This window comes from Pieris brassicae, chromosome 2 (assembly GCF_905147105.1).
Source record: "Pieris brassicae chromosome 2, ilPieBrab1.1, whole genome shotgun sequence".
NCBI lineage: Eukaryota > Metazoa > Arthropoda > Insecta > Lepidoptera > Pieridae > Pieris > Pieris brassicae.
Window position 1 is genome coordinate 13,504,015 of NC_059666.1, and position 16,846 is coordinate 13,520,860.

Below are 16,846 nucleotides of genomic sequence, written 5' to 3' on the forward strand. Positions count from 1 at the left end.
TATTCTTGTTTAGGTTCTACTATATCCATGTTAACATCGGTCAACATGGTCATAACCCCAAAGAATGGGCAGAAAAATGTCGTTTTCACCAAATTACTGCCTTCCCTCAAGTGTTTAGGTTTGATATTTGGCAAAAAGGCCTTTTCCAAAACTTTTTTCTTGCGATTTGGTTGTTTGCGTGCATTTCTACTTATGTTATTCACTTGGATATTTTTCCGTAAATTCGGTTTGATATCTAGACCTTTCCAAAAATGCCGGAAGCCGTTTTTATCCATAAATAATTTGTCCGTCGGAAATGTATTTCTCCGTTGCAGCATTACGTCTTTGAAGTGATCACGTACCATGTGAACGGTGGGCTTGAGTACATTGTATTTCTCATTTCTATATTTAATTTCTTCAATTTTCTGTAAATCTATGTGATTTGGAAACTGGCATGTTACTGCTTGGACCTGGAACTTATTTTCAAAACGATATATAAATCTATTTACATGTGTTCTTTACTACTCCTTCTTTCATACGTTAATAAACTATCTTATTATTTTATTTAATTGAATGTGAAAACTGTATTTCAAGTATTCTGATTATACCCTATCTATATAAGTCGGGTTACGGGTAAAACAGGTTGACGATTTTCATTGCCATATTAGTATCTCGACATATATAACAAACATCGCCTAGTCATACTTTTCTATATTATGATAATAAACGGTCCAATGAAATAAGATCTTTATTAAATTAAGGAATACATACTTCCATAAAGTACAACATTTAGTGCCAATAAATCACTGGCATGTGTTACTTTTTTTCACACAATATAGAAGTGTTACCTTTATTATACAAATCCCAAGAGATGCTTGCATACTACTGAATCGATTTTAATTAAACTTGGACTATTTCCCAAGTCGATAGCGGTTAAAGAAGTATCAGGAAAATCTATACAAGAGATCATTTTGTTGTTAGCTACAAATGCTCTCAGGATTGCGGCATTAATATACAAAACATGACTTACATACAAAATCCCGATGGCTATGAAAGTGTGCATAGCAAATTGAAATTAAATCCGAACGATACGGTACCGAGATATTCGATAATTAATGCGTCATTCGAAGAGTCGTTAAAATATTAAATTAATTACTGACTGGGCGACTTCGACGTTACGTAGTCTCGTAGTAGAATTGTATTGTTTAAGTATTATCAGTAAGAAATCTATTATTTTAATGTCGTATATTAAAAATGTCAAATAATAATTTATTCATATACTTAATATACATTGGTAAAACAAAACAATGGTTGTAAATTTTAATTCCGCCAGTTCTCAAATCAAATGCGTGAAACGAGAAGGACTAACAATAGTCACTCTTTTAAATCCCCGAAAATTTCTGAAGTTATACTTCTTTTGGCGCGTTAGGAGAAAATGATGACAATAAAAATGAGCACACCGTCACAAAAAACCGACACCCTGAAGTTAGCCGTCAACATTTAAAAAAAGTGTACACACGTAAGAAGTGAAACTTGAATACAAATAATACAATTATTTCATTTTGCCTTATTACTACTAAGATTATTACTGAATTTAATTAATTGTAATATAATTATTACTATCATTGTTATAGTTATTATATATGTTTGCTATTAATGGCTTCGAATCTCTTCGAATCAACCGTGAAGATGGCGCGTAACGGAATAATGTGACTGTGTGTTAATTTCACTTCAATAAAAAATTTCAATTTCTTTAATTATGTAGAAATAATATTTTGTGATATTTAAATAGATAATGCCTTATAATAAATCTATCAGGAGAAACAAAATTTTTACCTTGTTATTTTTGTCAACATTTGCTTCTCATCACAAATCAGTTAGTTATTGTTATAAAACATGTCAAAATATAGTTTGTATCCACTGGTTGCACAATCGCTCAATCCTTGATGGCTGCCAGTCTTCCGCGGTCCGCGTCGCTAGGCATTTTCTTTTACGAACTAGCGAACTGTGGAGTCGAGTCCCGGTAGAGGTCTTCCTTGGGAGACACAGCTTCCAATTGGATAAGTGGGCATACTCTTCCCACAAAGGCCGGCAACACTACTAAAATGCGTGTCCATGGGCTACGATGATTGTCCGTTATGAGCATCTCAAAAGCTTCTTTGCCGGGGGCACGGGAATAATATAGTAAAATATTAAACACAATTCAATTGAATAATAATTTATTAATTACCAATTCATAATAGTTTGGTTGCTAGAAAAAATAAAAAAATCTAAAAAGGCATTTTTAAATATTTAGTTATGTAATACATAGGTGCAAAATCTTAACATGCGTCTAGTAAAATAAAATTTAAGGGCTCTATACACTTATTGAACGTCTAAACAACAAGATTAATTTTAATATAAGTGTATACACAGCCTAAGAGCTCGATACTTGTATACCACGGAAATGAGTTGGGAATAAAAACATCAATAATTTCAAATGTACAAAATAATTACTTTATTCAGCAGAACATTGTATATTTCGTATAACAGACATGAAGTTAGGCCATGTTAATGTTAGAGTTTAATACAACGCCATCTAGTGAGTAATTGAGTGAAACTCATATCCGTGGTACAACTAATTTGTTATTGAAAATATGCAGCTTGACTAGTTATTTGGTGGATATGTCACTTCAATACCTAAATCAGTGGGTAAGAACTACACTATAATATAATTATTAGACCATTATGAGCTGCCGAATCTCAACATTATTACACATTTAAAAACTAGATTTCAAAAATATTTAGAGCACATTAAAATAAGAAATATTAACAATAAAAACGAACGACGATTTGTAATTATTTTCCGAGAATTTACGCACTATAAGCTAAACAAGTCAGTCCTTAAATCAACTAACGGTTACAAATGGTTCTTGTAACCAAACAGTTTCGAACGCTTACCAAACCGTAAGGCATTAAACAAAATTGCACGTCTTTAGTTTTAGAATTTCTTATAAAATTAGCATAAGCTCCGTCTTAACTAAATGTCCAACATGAATGTCGAAAGAATATCAAAATATTTACATATTCTCAATTGTACTTTTCGCGTATACATAAAATGTCGAATAATAAAAAGAAAATCCGCACAATTAGCCATATACAAATATTCATGTCATATAATAAGAACATTAACATAATATCATAATAAGGTCCGCCGGTATTGATTTGAGTAAAGTATAACAAGGATTTTCTATATTTCATTTGCAAAAATTATCGTACAAAATTATATTGACTATAAATTATTATAATTGGAGATATCACTAGCAACAGGCACCTCAAAATGACATGACCTCCGCAATGATTACGAGATGGATATAAATTTTACGCACATGGTCAAAAAATCTCATCATTTAATATTGGCGGCTGAAAAACATTAACCCATCTAAAGGGAAACAAAGTAACAAATACTAAATTATTTTTAATTTCAAGATTTTCTTTATCCTATCGAAATAATGTTTTTACCTTAAACTTTCAAATGTGTATGTTTATTAAGGAAACGCGAGAAGTACAATAAGAGATAGTTTAATTCTATTCATATTGCAAATATCATAAGTCAAAGTGTCAAAATTTATTACAAATATACGTAATTATGAAAAATATAGACTATTTAAACAGCTATTAAGTATATAAGATAGCGTTTTACGAAAATATATTATGTACAGAGTTAAGTATACTTAGTAATACAAATACTGAGAATTGGAAATCGTATTAAAATTAATATAAAAAATCGATATACATATCTCTTCAATTTATTATTATAATTGGTTTTGTTTTAACAGACGAATAGGTTCGCTTGTCATTCAAATCATTCCGTTTGTTGCGAAATAAGTTTTTCGTCTTTTATTTTAAGTATTTAATAGACAGAGGTCAAGCAGGCAGGATGCTCATCTGATGTTACATGATACCGCCGCCCATACAGTCACGTTTTTGGCCTTAAAAATTAGTATGTACTACTTGAAGGACCCTAGCGATATTGTTGGCTTAACGGGCTAGTTCTACAAAGTATTAAAAACGCCATAGGCGTAACTATACAATCTGAGGCCCTTGGCAACATCTTTTGATGGAGCCCTATCAGTAAAAATCGTCACGTTGTACTTAGTACATGTGACGATTGACTGTAGATTAATTTTAATAAACTTCGAGATTTTCAGCGTATTCAATTACACGTTGTATATGTCCCACTAATACCACAATGATAACTCCGTTTTAGGCAAGAGGGAATGATCTGTCTAAGCGCTAGACTAATGCGTATTACATTCCTCAGCTTTTCGGTGAAAAACGTAAGGAAACCTGCATACATTTACAATGAAATAAAAATAACATTTTTTTTGAGCTCGCGGCCTCTTGGGCATTTTGGCATTTTGCCAGCCCTGCCACCCTATTGTTACGCCACTGAAAAACTCTCAGTTTTTTAGGCAGATTTTTGATTGAACCCATTTAAAAAAATATATATAAATAGTTGTTATCGTAGTTTTCAATAACAACTATATAGCTGTTGGGTATTAGAACGTAACATTGTGAGACGCAGGCATTATATTATCATAGTATATTTATTTATTTTCTAATGGGAGAAATAAATAAATAGATGACGTATCAGTGCAGTGATCGTGAATGTTAAGTGATATTAAATTTTAGATCAAATGTTGTAGAATGAATGTAGAACTAAATCAGTCTTATAACACTGTTTTAACTAAAAGCCCTATGTAGAGCACTTTAGTTAACAGTGTTAAGAGCGTTTAGAAATAAAATGTAGTAACTTTGTACATCGGTTAATCAAATATAATTTCAATTTATCCTACATATATTTTAATTCCGCTATTAATGTATTTATACAATTTAGAAGGTACAAATGTTTCTTTAACGCTCGAAAGTCCAAACCATTATTAATACGAGGTTCTGACAAGAATTTGACATTTATAAAATTACGACCTTGCTATGAGTGGTAATTTTGACATTCACGTTACGTTTCGTTTTTTCATATTTATTTAACATCAAATAGTTTCAATAATGTAAAATTAAAATTGAGTTTCGATTTCACATCACATCGCTCAAGACTAGATGGGAATATGGACCTTAGACTATTGAAAATAAGAACTATTAAAGCGAACAGTTGAACTATAAATACATCTCTAGCATTTATTAGGGACCTTCGTGCCGAATTCGTGTAGAATATCGCAGGCCATTTCTAGATCATTCCGCGTAATGCCCAACGCCCGAACCACGATCTCCTTGGGATACCCTTCGTCGACCAACCTCGCGATGTAATCGAGATTTATATTTTCATATGACACGTTTTCGTTGTATTTACGACCGTGTTTGTCGTGTGTCAGCGGGTTAATTTTCTTAGCTGTAAACAAAAAGGTTTTATATTTATTATGTCCACTGAAAATCTGTCGAAATATCTATGCCCCTTTGTATGGCAATCCTCCAAAACTCCATGTAACGTCCCTCGAATGAACAAGGAAATTCCTAAAGCGTCGAAATCAATTAGCTTTGGTTGGTTTACCTTGTCTTCCATTTAATGATACATCGTACAGACTACTGTACTACATAGCATTACACCCGCTCTTGCTCTACTGTACTACATAGCATTACACCCACTCTTGCTCTACTGTACTACATAGCATTGTACCCACTCTTGCTCTACTGTACTACATAGCATTACACCCGCTCTTGCTCTACTGTACTACATAGCATTACACCCACTCTTGCTCTACTGTACTACATAGCATTGTACCCACTCTTGCTCTACTGTACTACATAGCATTACACCCGCTCTTGCTCTACTGTACTACATAGCATTGCACCCACTCTTGCTCTACTGTACTACATAGCATTGCACCCACTCTTGCTCTACTGTACTACATAGCATTGTACCCACTCTTGCTCTACTGTACTACATAGCATTACACCCGCTCTTGCTCTACTGTACTACATAGCATTGCACCCACTCTTGCTCTACTGTACTACATAGCATTGCACCCACTCTTGCTCTACTGTACTACATAGCATTACACCCACTCTTGCTCTACTGTACTACATAGCATTGCACCCACTCTTGCTCTACTGTACTACATAGCATTACACCCACTCTTGCTCTACTGTACTACATAGCATTACACCCACTCTTGCTCTACTGTACTACATAGTATTGCATCCACTCTTGCTCTACTGTACTACATAGCATTACACCCACTCTTGCTGTGCCCACTCATTTAAAAAAAAAACTTACATGTTACAGATAATTCATTTTTCTCATTGCCAACATTTTCATATGGCGGATCCTTCACATCCTCTGATGGGAATTTAGGCATAGTAGTGGACTTTGTTGGTTGATGATCCGTACTCGTTGAAGACGGGAGCGATCTTTGACGTGGAGGCGCTCGATGTTCCCTATCGAAGTTCGCTTTTTCTTGAATTCGGTCTGAAAAAATCAAATTTTATGCATAAAAATTATGTTTTTGGTAATAAAGTAGGACTGTTAAGTTAAGAGGTATGGCGCTAAGTATAACTTCCGTATGACAAATCCAATAGTTTTTGAATCTAAAGAAATGCCGTAACTGTCAGTTGCAAATCTTACAATTATTGTTTTTTTTTATCTCAATATAAAGCGGGCACCACCTATTATGGCCGTGACGAAACAATAGCTTCTGTCATGGCTGTTTGTCAGCTGCCATTGTCATGTCGCACAGTTTATAAAATAACAACAATAAAGTCAAGATAGTTCGAAACCGTTAATAGCTATTAATTAACGACTATTCAATAGTTAATAAATAATAGTAATTCCATAGACATTAACAAAAGTAATTTATAATGTCGTTGCCTACTGCGCATAAAGGACGAATCTTTGTTATTATTTTATTTTATACTATAAATTACTTATGTCATGTGGAACATGGTATAATGGTTGTAGCTCCTTACAAAGATTTTGTAAAACAAAAAAACTTGGCGAATAAAAAGAGAGGCGGAGAGTTTATTGCCAGTTCTTCTCTTTCCTTCTACGCCCTTGATTTGAGAACTGGCAGTAAATGTAAAAATAGATGCATTTAATATGTATTTCTTTATTGACGTGCATAAGTGTATATTGTGTTACCTAAATTAATATATGTTTTTAAATTTGAATTTGTTACTGCCATTGTCAGTATGTCACAGAGCTTATAATAGCAACGTCAAAATCAAATTTAACGAATGAATAATAATTTTATTTGATTTCCTTAAATTTATTGATAGATTTATATAATTTTTTATAAACTCAACCAAATCTTGTTATTATGTCCTCTAATGAATCTGATGGCAATCAAAATAGCAATAATTATTAGAATAATAAAATGTAGTCTTCCTTGATATTAAATAATAGTAATATCATCTAGTAACTTAAAATATTATGTACCTGATTTGTCTGGCCGTTCTGGGGGTCTGAAATCCATATGTCGATCAAGAACTCGATTTTCCGAATTCGATCTTTCAGACCTCTCTATTCGATTATCCAATCGATTATCGAGTCGGTCTTGCACGTGTCTATCTTGCCTTTCTGTTCGTTCCTCTTGCCTTTCTGGAGGGGGTGCGGGAAGTGGCCGGCTATTTGCTTGAGGTGTGCAAGCTCTTCGAGGCTTTTCGAAGGCTCTCGGGTCGGGAGGTATCTGTGTAATACCAAAACAGATTTTAGAGATTTTTTGAGATTTGATTTTATTGTATCATAGCTATGACGAAAATTAACTAATTTGTCTTTGAATAATCTAAGTTTATTATAAAGTAACAAAGTGAAAGTCTGTTTCAAATCAAACAAAAAATAAAATGTTTTCGTAACACTTCAAGTAGAGATCCATTTTGGCTGTTTTATAGAAAGGCAACGGAGGACATGAGTTTTATTAAACAAGTGATACCGATATCATATACACTCAAGCTGCAACTCCATGTTTTTTCTTGAAATCAAATTGTCTCGGAAAAACGAAAGATGACCAAAGGAGTAAAAAAAAAATACATACAACTTCATGTCTTGTATCAATAATGCCAGTGATGGTCTCCGTCGAACCAGTGATCACAGACGTCAGTTTATGCCTTGAGTCTGGTTCTGGCTCCAACGATGATCGTCTTCTAGGATCTGGAACTGAAGAAGTGCCTTAATATCATAAATTCAGTACTCTGCGAGCCAAACTGCACTTTTTCTAATTAAGTCTAATTAAGATAGGTCATTATATAATAAAAATCTTGTGTAAACTATAGAAAATTAGAAATTGACTGGACTGTGCAATTCCAATACTAATGGAGTTATCGTTGCAACCTAAGCAAACCAATCTTTTCGACGTTTTATGGAGTTAATGTAATTTACTGTAACTACGTGTAACGTTTGCATATTAAAAACCAGCTGTCACAGCACGGGTGTACTAGTCTTAGCACCATCCAGGAAAATTACGTACGCAGTATTTTCCATGCATATTTACTCATTAGTATTGTCCTAGGTTAACATAGCTTTTACACATTGAAAGAAAACATTTTTTTAAGCGGATTAAAGGTATTCGTATCATTATAAACTTATAATTATTTACTTAATTTTAAATTTAATTTCTTCCGACGTTTCGCGTGCTTTACAGTTTATAATAATACAAATAGCTTTAATGCGGGTAAAAAATTGTTTTCTTTCAATATTTACTCATTTTCAACTTTGGACATACACAACTTGACTTACGTATCGAATAAAACAAATATCTATAAAACCGACTAGATTGTATTGACGAAAATAATTTCCACTTGCGATTAAAAACCACACACACATGAGTGATAGGACTGTAGAGAGCGCTTCACCTCGCTTCAAATAGTAAAAATACTTACTAATAGAACTAGCAGCAGCAATATCCTGTACACTGGACGCTGCAACAATAGTTTCTGCTGGAGAAAGACTCTTCCGAGGCGGTAGAGGTGGCGCTCGCAGTTCTCCGTACGCGTTCTCAGCAGGCGCAGGCGCTTTGCGAACAGCTCTAGGCGAGTGTCGTGGTGATGCACCAGCAGACCTAACACCTGGCCGTAATGCATCTATTGTCGATGTTGCTGCGTTAAATTCTGCCCAATCCTGTTAAATAATACACATTATAAAATAAAATGAACGCGACAAATCCAATACAACGAACGTATACGGTTTAGTATGGTGGTCTTCAATATATTGTGTGATTAGGAAATAACTTTTAGGGTTTTATGTAAATATTAATTTGTCCATACAAAGACCATCTGGTAGAAGCTGCGATCCCCTGTTTTCTCGTTTTATATAGAAATGAGTTACTACGTTTGATCCAAATCCAAACATTCATAATCGAAATGCTTACTAAATTTTATTTTTATTTTTTTCTACTATTACTAATAGGGTCTTGTCTAGTCCTAAATAAGTACAATCGACACTATCACCTCTGTTTATGAGGCTGACGATGTTATTTCGGTGTGATTGAAAATTCCGTGTTTTGCTTTATTGTAAATGGTCAGGTTAGGTTAGTCTTGTTGCCTAGGAACGTTAAGGAAACTAGTTAAACGTTTCGTTCACTCACTTGCCTGACGGAACTTTAGCGACTTGATTGAATATCGACATTTAATTAACTCTCTAGAAAATCAATTAACTATCTGTTTTAAGCACTTTACTGCGACATAACCATATCCTTATATGATTTCCTATACATCGATAAGGTATCTCACTAGTCACTATAGTGCATGTTCTTGTAAATAATTCATGTAATTTTTAATTTTAACTTACTTAATTATTTTTTTGTATAAATACAAGGAAAACGTTCCTGTTTTCCACAATGTTGATATAAGAACAGAACATAATATACAGAATATAAACTTACCAAACCTCCGTAATAATTATAAATAAAAACAAAAAATATCATCAAGAAATATAATTTCAACAATTATACTTAAAATAAATATTCGACAAATAAAAAATTAAATCTACATTAAAGTAAATATGACTAACTTAATATAACTAATAATACCCTTCACGGGATAAATAATTACGTCATTAATAAAAAAAAACACAAGAAATACTGGAGTCGATTTGAAATTGTGATTTCATAATGTCTGTAATGAACATGAATTCTAATGGGCCCAGCCAAAATAGTCATATTAAAAAAAATGCAAAAATATTTGATCACATACAGTTGTAAATAAAAAAATCATGAATGAAAACTGTATAAAAATTATAACAAATACAAGAACAAAGCACATTCATTTGTATCATTTAAGTTTTACAAGTTGCAAAAGCGTAGATGCAAACAATGATCATGCAAAATATGAACGTTCCCATGCAATAAAAGCTACTGGAGTCGAGATATGAACCCTTCCGCATCAAAGTAACTCGTCAAAAAAAACGTAGATCACAAAATGAAAAAAAAAATTACATTGATATATGAATGTGTTGACTTTTAAAACACGTGGACTAATAAAAAAAAACAAATAAAAAAAACAAACCACGTCAATAAATTCATTATATAAGGATTGAATGTGTTGAGTCCGAGTATTTGCTACTATATTTTACATGGAAGGATCAATGTCATCGAAAATCGCCCATGTACTAAGACCAAAAATAATTAACATAAATGCATTTAACAATTACATATAAAAAATTCGTACTATTGTTTGACTCATATGACATTTAATTTATATCTCCAATGTATGGTGGAATTTTTAACAACCCCACAGTAGAATTTTTTTTTAAATAACTGTATTCAGTTTGTGTGTGTTTGTGGGTGAATGTTAGAGGAAGTAACGTAAAATATAGATACAAAATTTTACTGTAAAGACTCAAATACTCATTTTGTACTTATACTTCTTGGCACGTTAGGAAAAAAATATGAGAGTAGATTTTTAAGATGCGCGCGCACATCGTCACAAAAAACTGACACGCTGAAGTTGGCTATAGTGAGCAATTTAGTTTTTTTCTATTGTTAGTGTAGTTTTAAAAAAATATTATCTTGTTACGCCAAAGAAGTATAACTTTTAACACGTTTTTTTTAATAGACAGCCATTTGTCTTTTTTTTATAGGTAGCGAACATCCTTATGTAAATAACATAAGTCATATTAAAAAAAATTGCTTTTATAGTTTTGTTTGAATAAAATTAAAAAAAAACACTTTTAATCCCACACATAGCCGGCATAAAACTAATAAAATACATCTACCTAAAATCAGAACCGATTACAGTCGCAAAAATATAACCTATTTCGGGGCGAGCTTTCTAATACAATAACTGCGTACTGCTGCGTATGATATAATTTACTTTTTTTATATTTTTTATAATTTGTTCCCCGTGTGTCAAGTATGTTTTCGTTTTTAATGAGAAAAAATTCCCTTAAACCTCAACAACCTAATACTAGCTTATTTAAGCTACTTCTCCTACGTATTTTAAAAATTCCAACATCAAATTACAAAACTACCGAAGTAGCGTTAAAAATCTTTGACGATAAAAAAAACAATCAAAGCCAAACGAATCAAACAAAAGTACACAATGCAAAATGAAAATTTGCGGTTAGCAGCCATAAAAATATTTATCCAGTTGAGGCCAATTTCATCGCCTTTAGTTTAAAAAACATTAAAATGACATCAATATTCACTGGTCTATTATTATACATTTATTACGCATTATAATTAAATGTATATAGCGATATTGTAACGTTTAATACTATAGCTTCTAACCGCAGTATACAATGTATAATGTAAACAAAATGCTAAAATCACGAATCACGTGCAAACTAAGCATGCGGCTTTCTGTCGCGCCTCTGCAAAGACAAACATTACAATTGTTAAAACATAACAACAACCAAAAACATGCAAAAAGCGAAAATAAAGTTTGTATAAAAGAGGGTTTGTATAATATCAATCATTTAAAAATTTCGTTCAATAGTTTAATAATGTCATGTCATGTACTAAATAGAGTAAGTCTAGTTGTATCATTAATGAAATATAATTTACGGTTCAGGATCGTTCTCTTAAGAATTTTTTTTGGGGTTATTCGTCTTGAACGTAACAGGAGAGGAGCCTATACTATCCCTTCGACTCAAACATAAATTCAAATATTTAACGTAATAAGGGAGCATTCAAGTATTACGTCACGCAATTTTTGGAGATTCTTGACCCCCCTCCCCCATGAAACGCACCGTATCGTTTTCTTTACCCAATGGTAAAACGTTTCGTGACTACTCCCAGAGACTCTATACCTAAAATTTAGCATTATGTGGTGTAAAGTATTGGAAATTCGAATATTTTTTAACAATAACGCGTAATTCAATCTCCGCCCCGCATAGTAACGTTTTACAAGAGGACCTGAGTGACCCCCCCTCAAAATTCGTTACGTAATATTTGAACGCTTTAATATAGTAAAAAAAATATTTTTAATTCTACCACTGTAAATCATTTTAGATACGATCATGAAATCTGTTTACCGATTCAATGGTGAGCAATATACTAAAGAGTTATTGTAAAAGTAATAATTTCTATACAGAAAAACTTGAAATGAAAACTAAAAAAAATATATCGTAAATTTCGTGATTGCCGGTTGTATAATAAAGGAGCGTTCAAGTATTACGTCACGCAAGTAAAACGTTTCTTGACCACCCGCCAGTAACTCTTTATACCTAAAACTTACCATTATGTGGTGTATGGTACTGGAAAGTGGAAAATAATATTAACAATAACGCATAATTCAATCCCCGCTTCGCACCGACCCCCCAATTCGTTACGTAATACTTGAACGCTCCCTAAAGGTTAACACGCTGCAGGGATTGGCCATCATTGTGAGAGGCTTGGGCCTATAATAGGACTAGGCGTTCTGTGGCAAAAATATTTTTCTCGAATTGTCTAAGAATGGATAATTTACCTCTGAATCATCAATGTCATCTGTGAGACCGTTAAACGTCGTATTCCTTGTGGACCAGCCGTTCGCATTGTTTGTGGTAGGCGTTTCCGAACCTGAAATAATCGAAATACAATCATTACATTACTGTATAGGAAATAAAAGTAATTTCAGACTTCAAATATTTGTCGATTTAAGAGAAAAATTATAATGATATACTATATTATTTGTATATATGCAAGGAATTCCATGAAACCTATTGGTATATACTATATATGGAATTGGTACGCCATTATCTCGAAGGACCCCAAGTCGAATTAATTCGGAAATACTTCAGCGGGCAGCTGGTTGCACTAAGTGGTGGTAGGTGGCAAACACTACCTTAAAAACGCTGTTGTGGAGTGACGGACGTCCAGGTGGAATTTCGTAAACTGCCTAGACGACCGATGATGAACCTTAGTTGCAGGTCAGCCCCAAGCATCCGAACACCATAGTAAATGTAATAGAAGATGCAGAGGGGACCCCATATATTTACGCAACATCGGGTGGGTCACGGCTGATGAAAAGTAATTGTTGTCCCCAGATTAAACCATCTCTATAACTTCCTTTTTAGTTTGATTTGACTTATGGGAGTCATACTTACCGCTAAGTCACAGCTATGAATTAAATCAATATCCAGCCATTTATTAAAAAAATAGCGACTTGACTTGTTACAATAAAAATCGACCAAATTATTATTAACAATTCCCTAGTCTCTATAGACTTTGAAGGTATTACGAAGATATTGAGATTTACAGTCAAAACCGTTTACGACGACATCGTTTAGAACAACATACCGGTTTTATTGACCAACATCTAAGGTTCTGGCTGAATTATATGTATTAGGTCCTTAATAACAACGTCATCGGCTTTTACGACCAAATGAGGAGTCCATTTGAAGTCGTTATAACAGATTTTGACTGTAATATTTATATGTATGTATATTGATACTTACTTGACCCATTACAGGCCGACGAACCTGACGATCCACTGGACCCTGACGAGTTTGAAGACACCGGCCTAACCGCTGTCTTCGTGTTCGCCAATCTGGAAAAACAAACAGAATTAATAATGTTAACCCTTGAATTAAAAGTAACAAAAAATCCTTTTTAGGTCTGGGCCTCAGATTTCTGTATCTATGATCATTTGTATATCGAATAGGCAAGTAGGTGATCAGCCTCCTGTGCCTGACATATGCTGTCGACTTTTTTGTATCTAAGGAAGGCCGGTTTTCTCACGATGTTTTCCTTCACCGTTCGAGTGAATGTTAACGTACATAATAAGAAAATCTATTGGTCCACAGCCGGGGATCGAACTTACGTCTATAAAGCAAAATCCTGAGCCAGGGCCAATTACTACCACAGCGAACAAACACTTAAAATGTACCTTGTTATTATTTTCTTTTTGATTATTATTTTGTAGTATTACTAACGAAACAGACGCACCTATTCAACCTTATGTTATGTTATAATACTATTTCATCTTTTTCTTTCAAATTATGTTTTCGCTAATATCAAAAGGGACAGGTGATGTTACTTGCAATACAGTTTTCATAAATACAAAAACACAGCTATAAAGAAAATTACTCTATTTTTCTAATATCAGCAATTTATTCTTTCTTTGTATTAAGATATATTTTACGTAAAACACAGTTTTTGACGACTACAAATATATATAATAATATTATATACTAACTTGACATCAGCCGTTGTATTCGGCGGCCTCGGGGGTATAAAGGCATCAACAACCACTTGTTCTGTTCCCTTGATTTCCGCACGACAGAACGGACATCCTTGACCTTCGGAATCCTGAAAAAGGTACAGATGTGAAAAAAGGGATGTTTAGTGAGTGGTACTACTTGTAAAACTAAAAATTCGCCAATTTTTAAATTTTCGCCTTAGCTATTATTATCTGAGATATTATACCAGACATAATATGATTCATACATAAAAAAAATATTATGAAAAAACATTACATGTAATAAGGGAGTATTACGTAACAAATTTGGGGTGGAGGGTGTAATTGTTTGTCCTCGGTAGATGGGTACGATGCGGTACGGGGATTCAATTGCGCGTTATTGTACATATTATTTTCCACTTTCCAGTACTTTACAGCACATAATGGTAAATTTTAGGTATAAAGAGTCGAGAGAGAGGTAAAAGAGGGGGGGGGGGGGGCAAGAATTTCCAAAAATAAAGATTATTAGAATTACTTACAATCTGCCAAGCTGTCAAACAGGGCGTACAAAGTAGATGTCCACACGGCTCTATCCTTATATCCTTGTCATTTTCAGCGCATATTTTACATAATTGAAACGTGCTACCTGAAATAAATTAAAAAAAATTAAAAAGAACTTCTAGCCACTAGAAGTGTTTACATAAGTGTTCTGTATCTCTTTCGTAATGATATTTTCTTAATCGATAAGTAGATTTTAGCCTTTTGTGCTTGATACAACAAGATTGTTGGATCTAAGGCCATTTTCTGTCATGTTGATTTACACACGAGCAAGTGTTATATGCTCACAATTTTTTTTCTTTTTTGTGGGCTTTTTTATTTATTTATTAACGTTTGCCACATCATACATTGTACTCTATCTGCATATTTTTAAAAATCTCTCATCTAAAATGTATGACAATTGAAGTAAACATAAATGTTTCAAAAAAGAAATTAAAAATTAAAACATATAATACTAAAATAAATCATCAGCAAAACAGCGGATTAGGTTCGAGATAGGCACCTAACAATGCTTTGTCTAAAACTGATCAGCCCACTACCAAATATATCCAGCTCCGGACAAGCACTATTCAATCCGTTAAAATCGCGAAGAATTCGAAAGAGAGGTGCTTGGACTCCTAGGTTAGTTTTTGTAGGAGGAATTTGGAAGATATTTCTGACTTTAGACCTAGAGAAACACTGTTCTACATTACTGACAATTTCCAAGAGACAAATTTGTTTCTAGTACAAAAAATTCTTACCCATTTCACAATAAAGTTCATACTGCTCCTGCGTAACAGTTATATGGTCTTCTGCTGGCGAAATGATGGCGCTGCTTAGGTCTGGATTCACGTCACGACCGTCTGGATATAGATAGCTGAAAAACATTGCCAAAGTATGTCATTTATTGTTTGACGATGTTTTATACGATTCATTATAGGATTCATTCAGGATTCATTATACGATATTAGGTTCGCGATGTTTTTCTCTTTGAAACCTACTTCTATATCTTTGTTGAAGCGTTTTTGGTTTTAAGCTATGACTTTAAGGAAAAGTTAAAGTTTTGATTAAAAATGATGACGTGGCAAACACTCTGTCTCTCTCCCTAAAATATGGCGAGAGGGCCGATGGCTGGCCATGCGTGATACTCGTGAACGGGTGCTACTTGTGGTGAATGGTCGGACTTGAATTCATGTATGCGGTGATGTTAGTTATTTTTGTCTATGTATTTGTGTGTCGTTCCCACGAGAACCTAAGTGTGTGCTCCTATTTCATCATGCCTCCTGCTGATTATGATGAGGATCTTTGACAATCTGAGACAAATCTTTGTTTTTAATTTATTTTATTTTTATTTAATTACTTCAGATGTCATGTGGAACATGGTGTAATGGTTGCAGCTCAACAAAAAAAACTTGGCGATTAAAAAGAGTGTCGGAGAGTTTATTGCCAGTTCTTCTGGCAGTAAATGTAAAGCAGAAGCAGTTTATATACATTTTATTTTTTTGACGTTCGTAAGTGTACATTGTGTTACCTATATGAATAAATGATTTTTGACTTTGACTTTATCTGGATAGGTTAGGCGTTTAAATAAAATTGTATTTAGTCAAAAAATTAGAACATACAAGCTTACATTTGATATTGACTTTATAATAATAATAATAATCCAGTTTTGCTTCTATATGTGTCTTGGCATCAGATTGCGTCCATTTCTTTGATATTTTTTATAGACAAGTAGGTCAGACAG

General features: G+C 33.4%; 1 protein-coding gene across 2 annotated transcripts in view; it reads right to left on the minus strand.

Moving 5' to 3' along the window:
• Positions 1–2,459: 2,459 nt before the first annotated feature.
• The window catches only part of LOC123719925 (E3 ubiquitin-protein ligase CBL-B-B), a 69,013-nt gene continuing 54,626 nt past the window's right edge, over positions 2,460–16,846 (minus strand). The window contains exons 5-14 of one of the 2 annotated variants that reach the window (XM_045676242.1): positions 15,864–15,979; positions 15,105–15,211; positions 14,584–14,696; positions 13,844–13,935; positions 12,874–12,965; positions 8,848–9,085; positions 8,004–8,125; positions 7,409–7,658; positions 6,251–6,442; positions 2,460–5,365 (exon numbers count right to left, since the gene is read on the minus strand). In XM_045676242.1, coding sequence (XP_045532198.1) covers positions 5,148–5,365; positions 6,251–6,442; positions 7,409–7,658; positions 8,004–8,125; positions 8,848–9,085; positions 12,874–12,965; positions 13,844–13,935; positions 14,584–14,696; positions 15,105–15,211; positions 15,864–15,979 — 1,540 coding nt within the window. In that variant the 3' untranslated portion in view covers positions 2,460–5,147. Of the gene's footprint in view, positions 5,366–6,250; positions 6,443–7,408; positions 7,659–8,003; positions 8,126–8,847; positions 9,086–11,096; positions 11,777–12,873; positions 12,966–13,843; positions 13,936–14,583; positions 14,697–15,104; positions 15,212–15,863; positions 15,980–16,846 lie in introns of those variants that run through there. The other variant, XM_045676243.1, reaches the window with a different exon arrangement.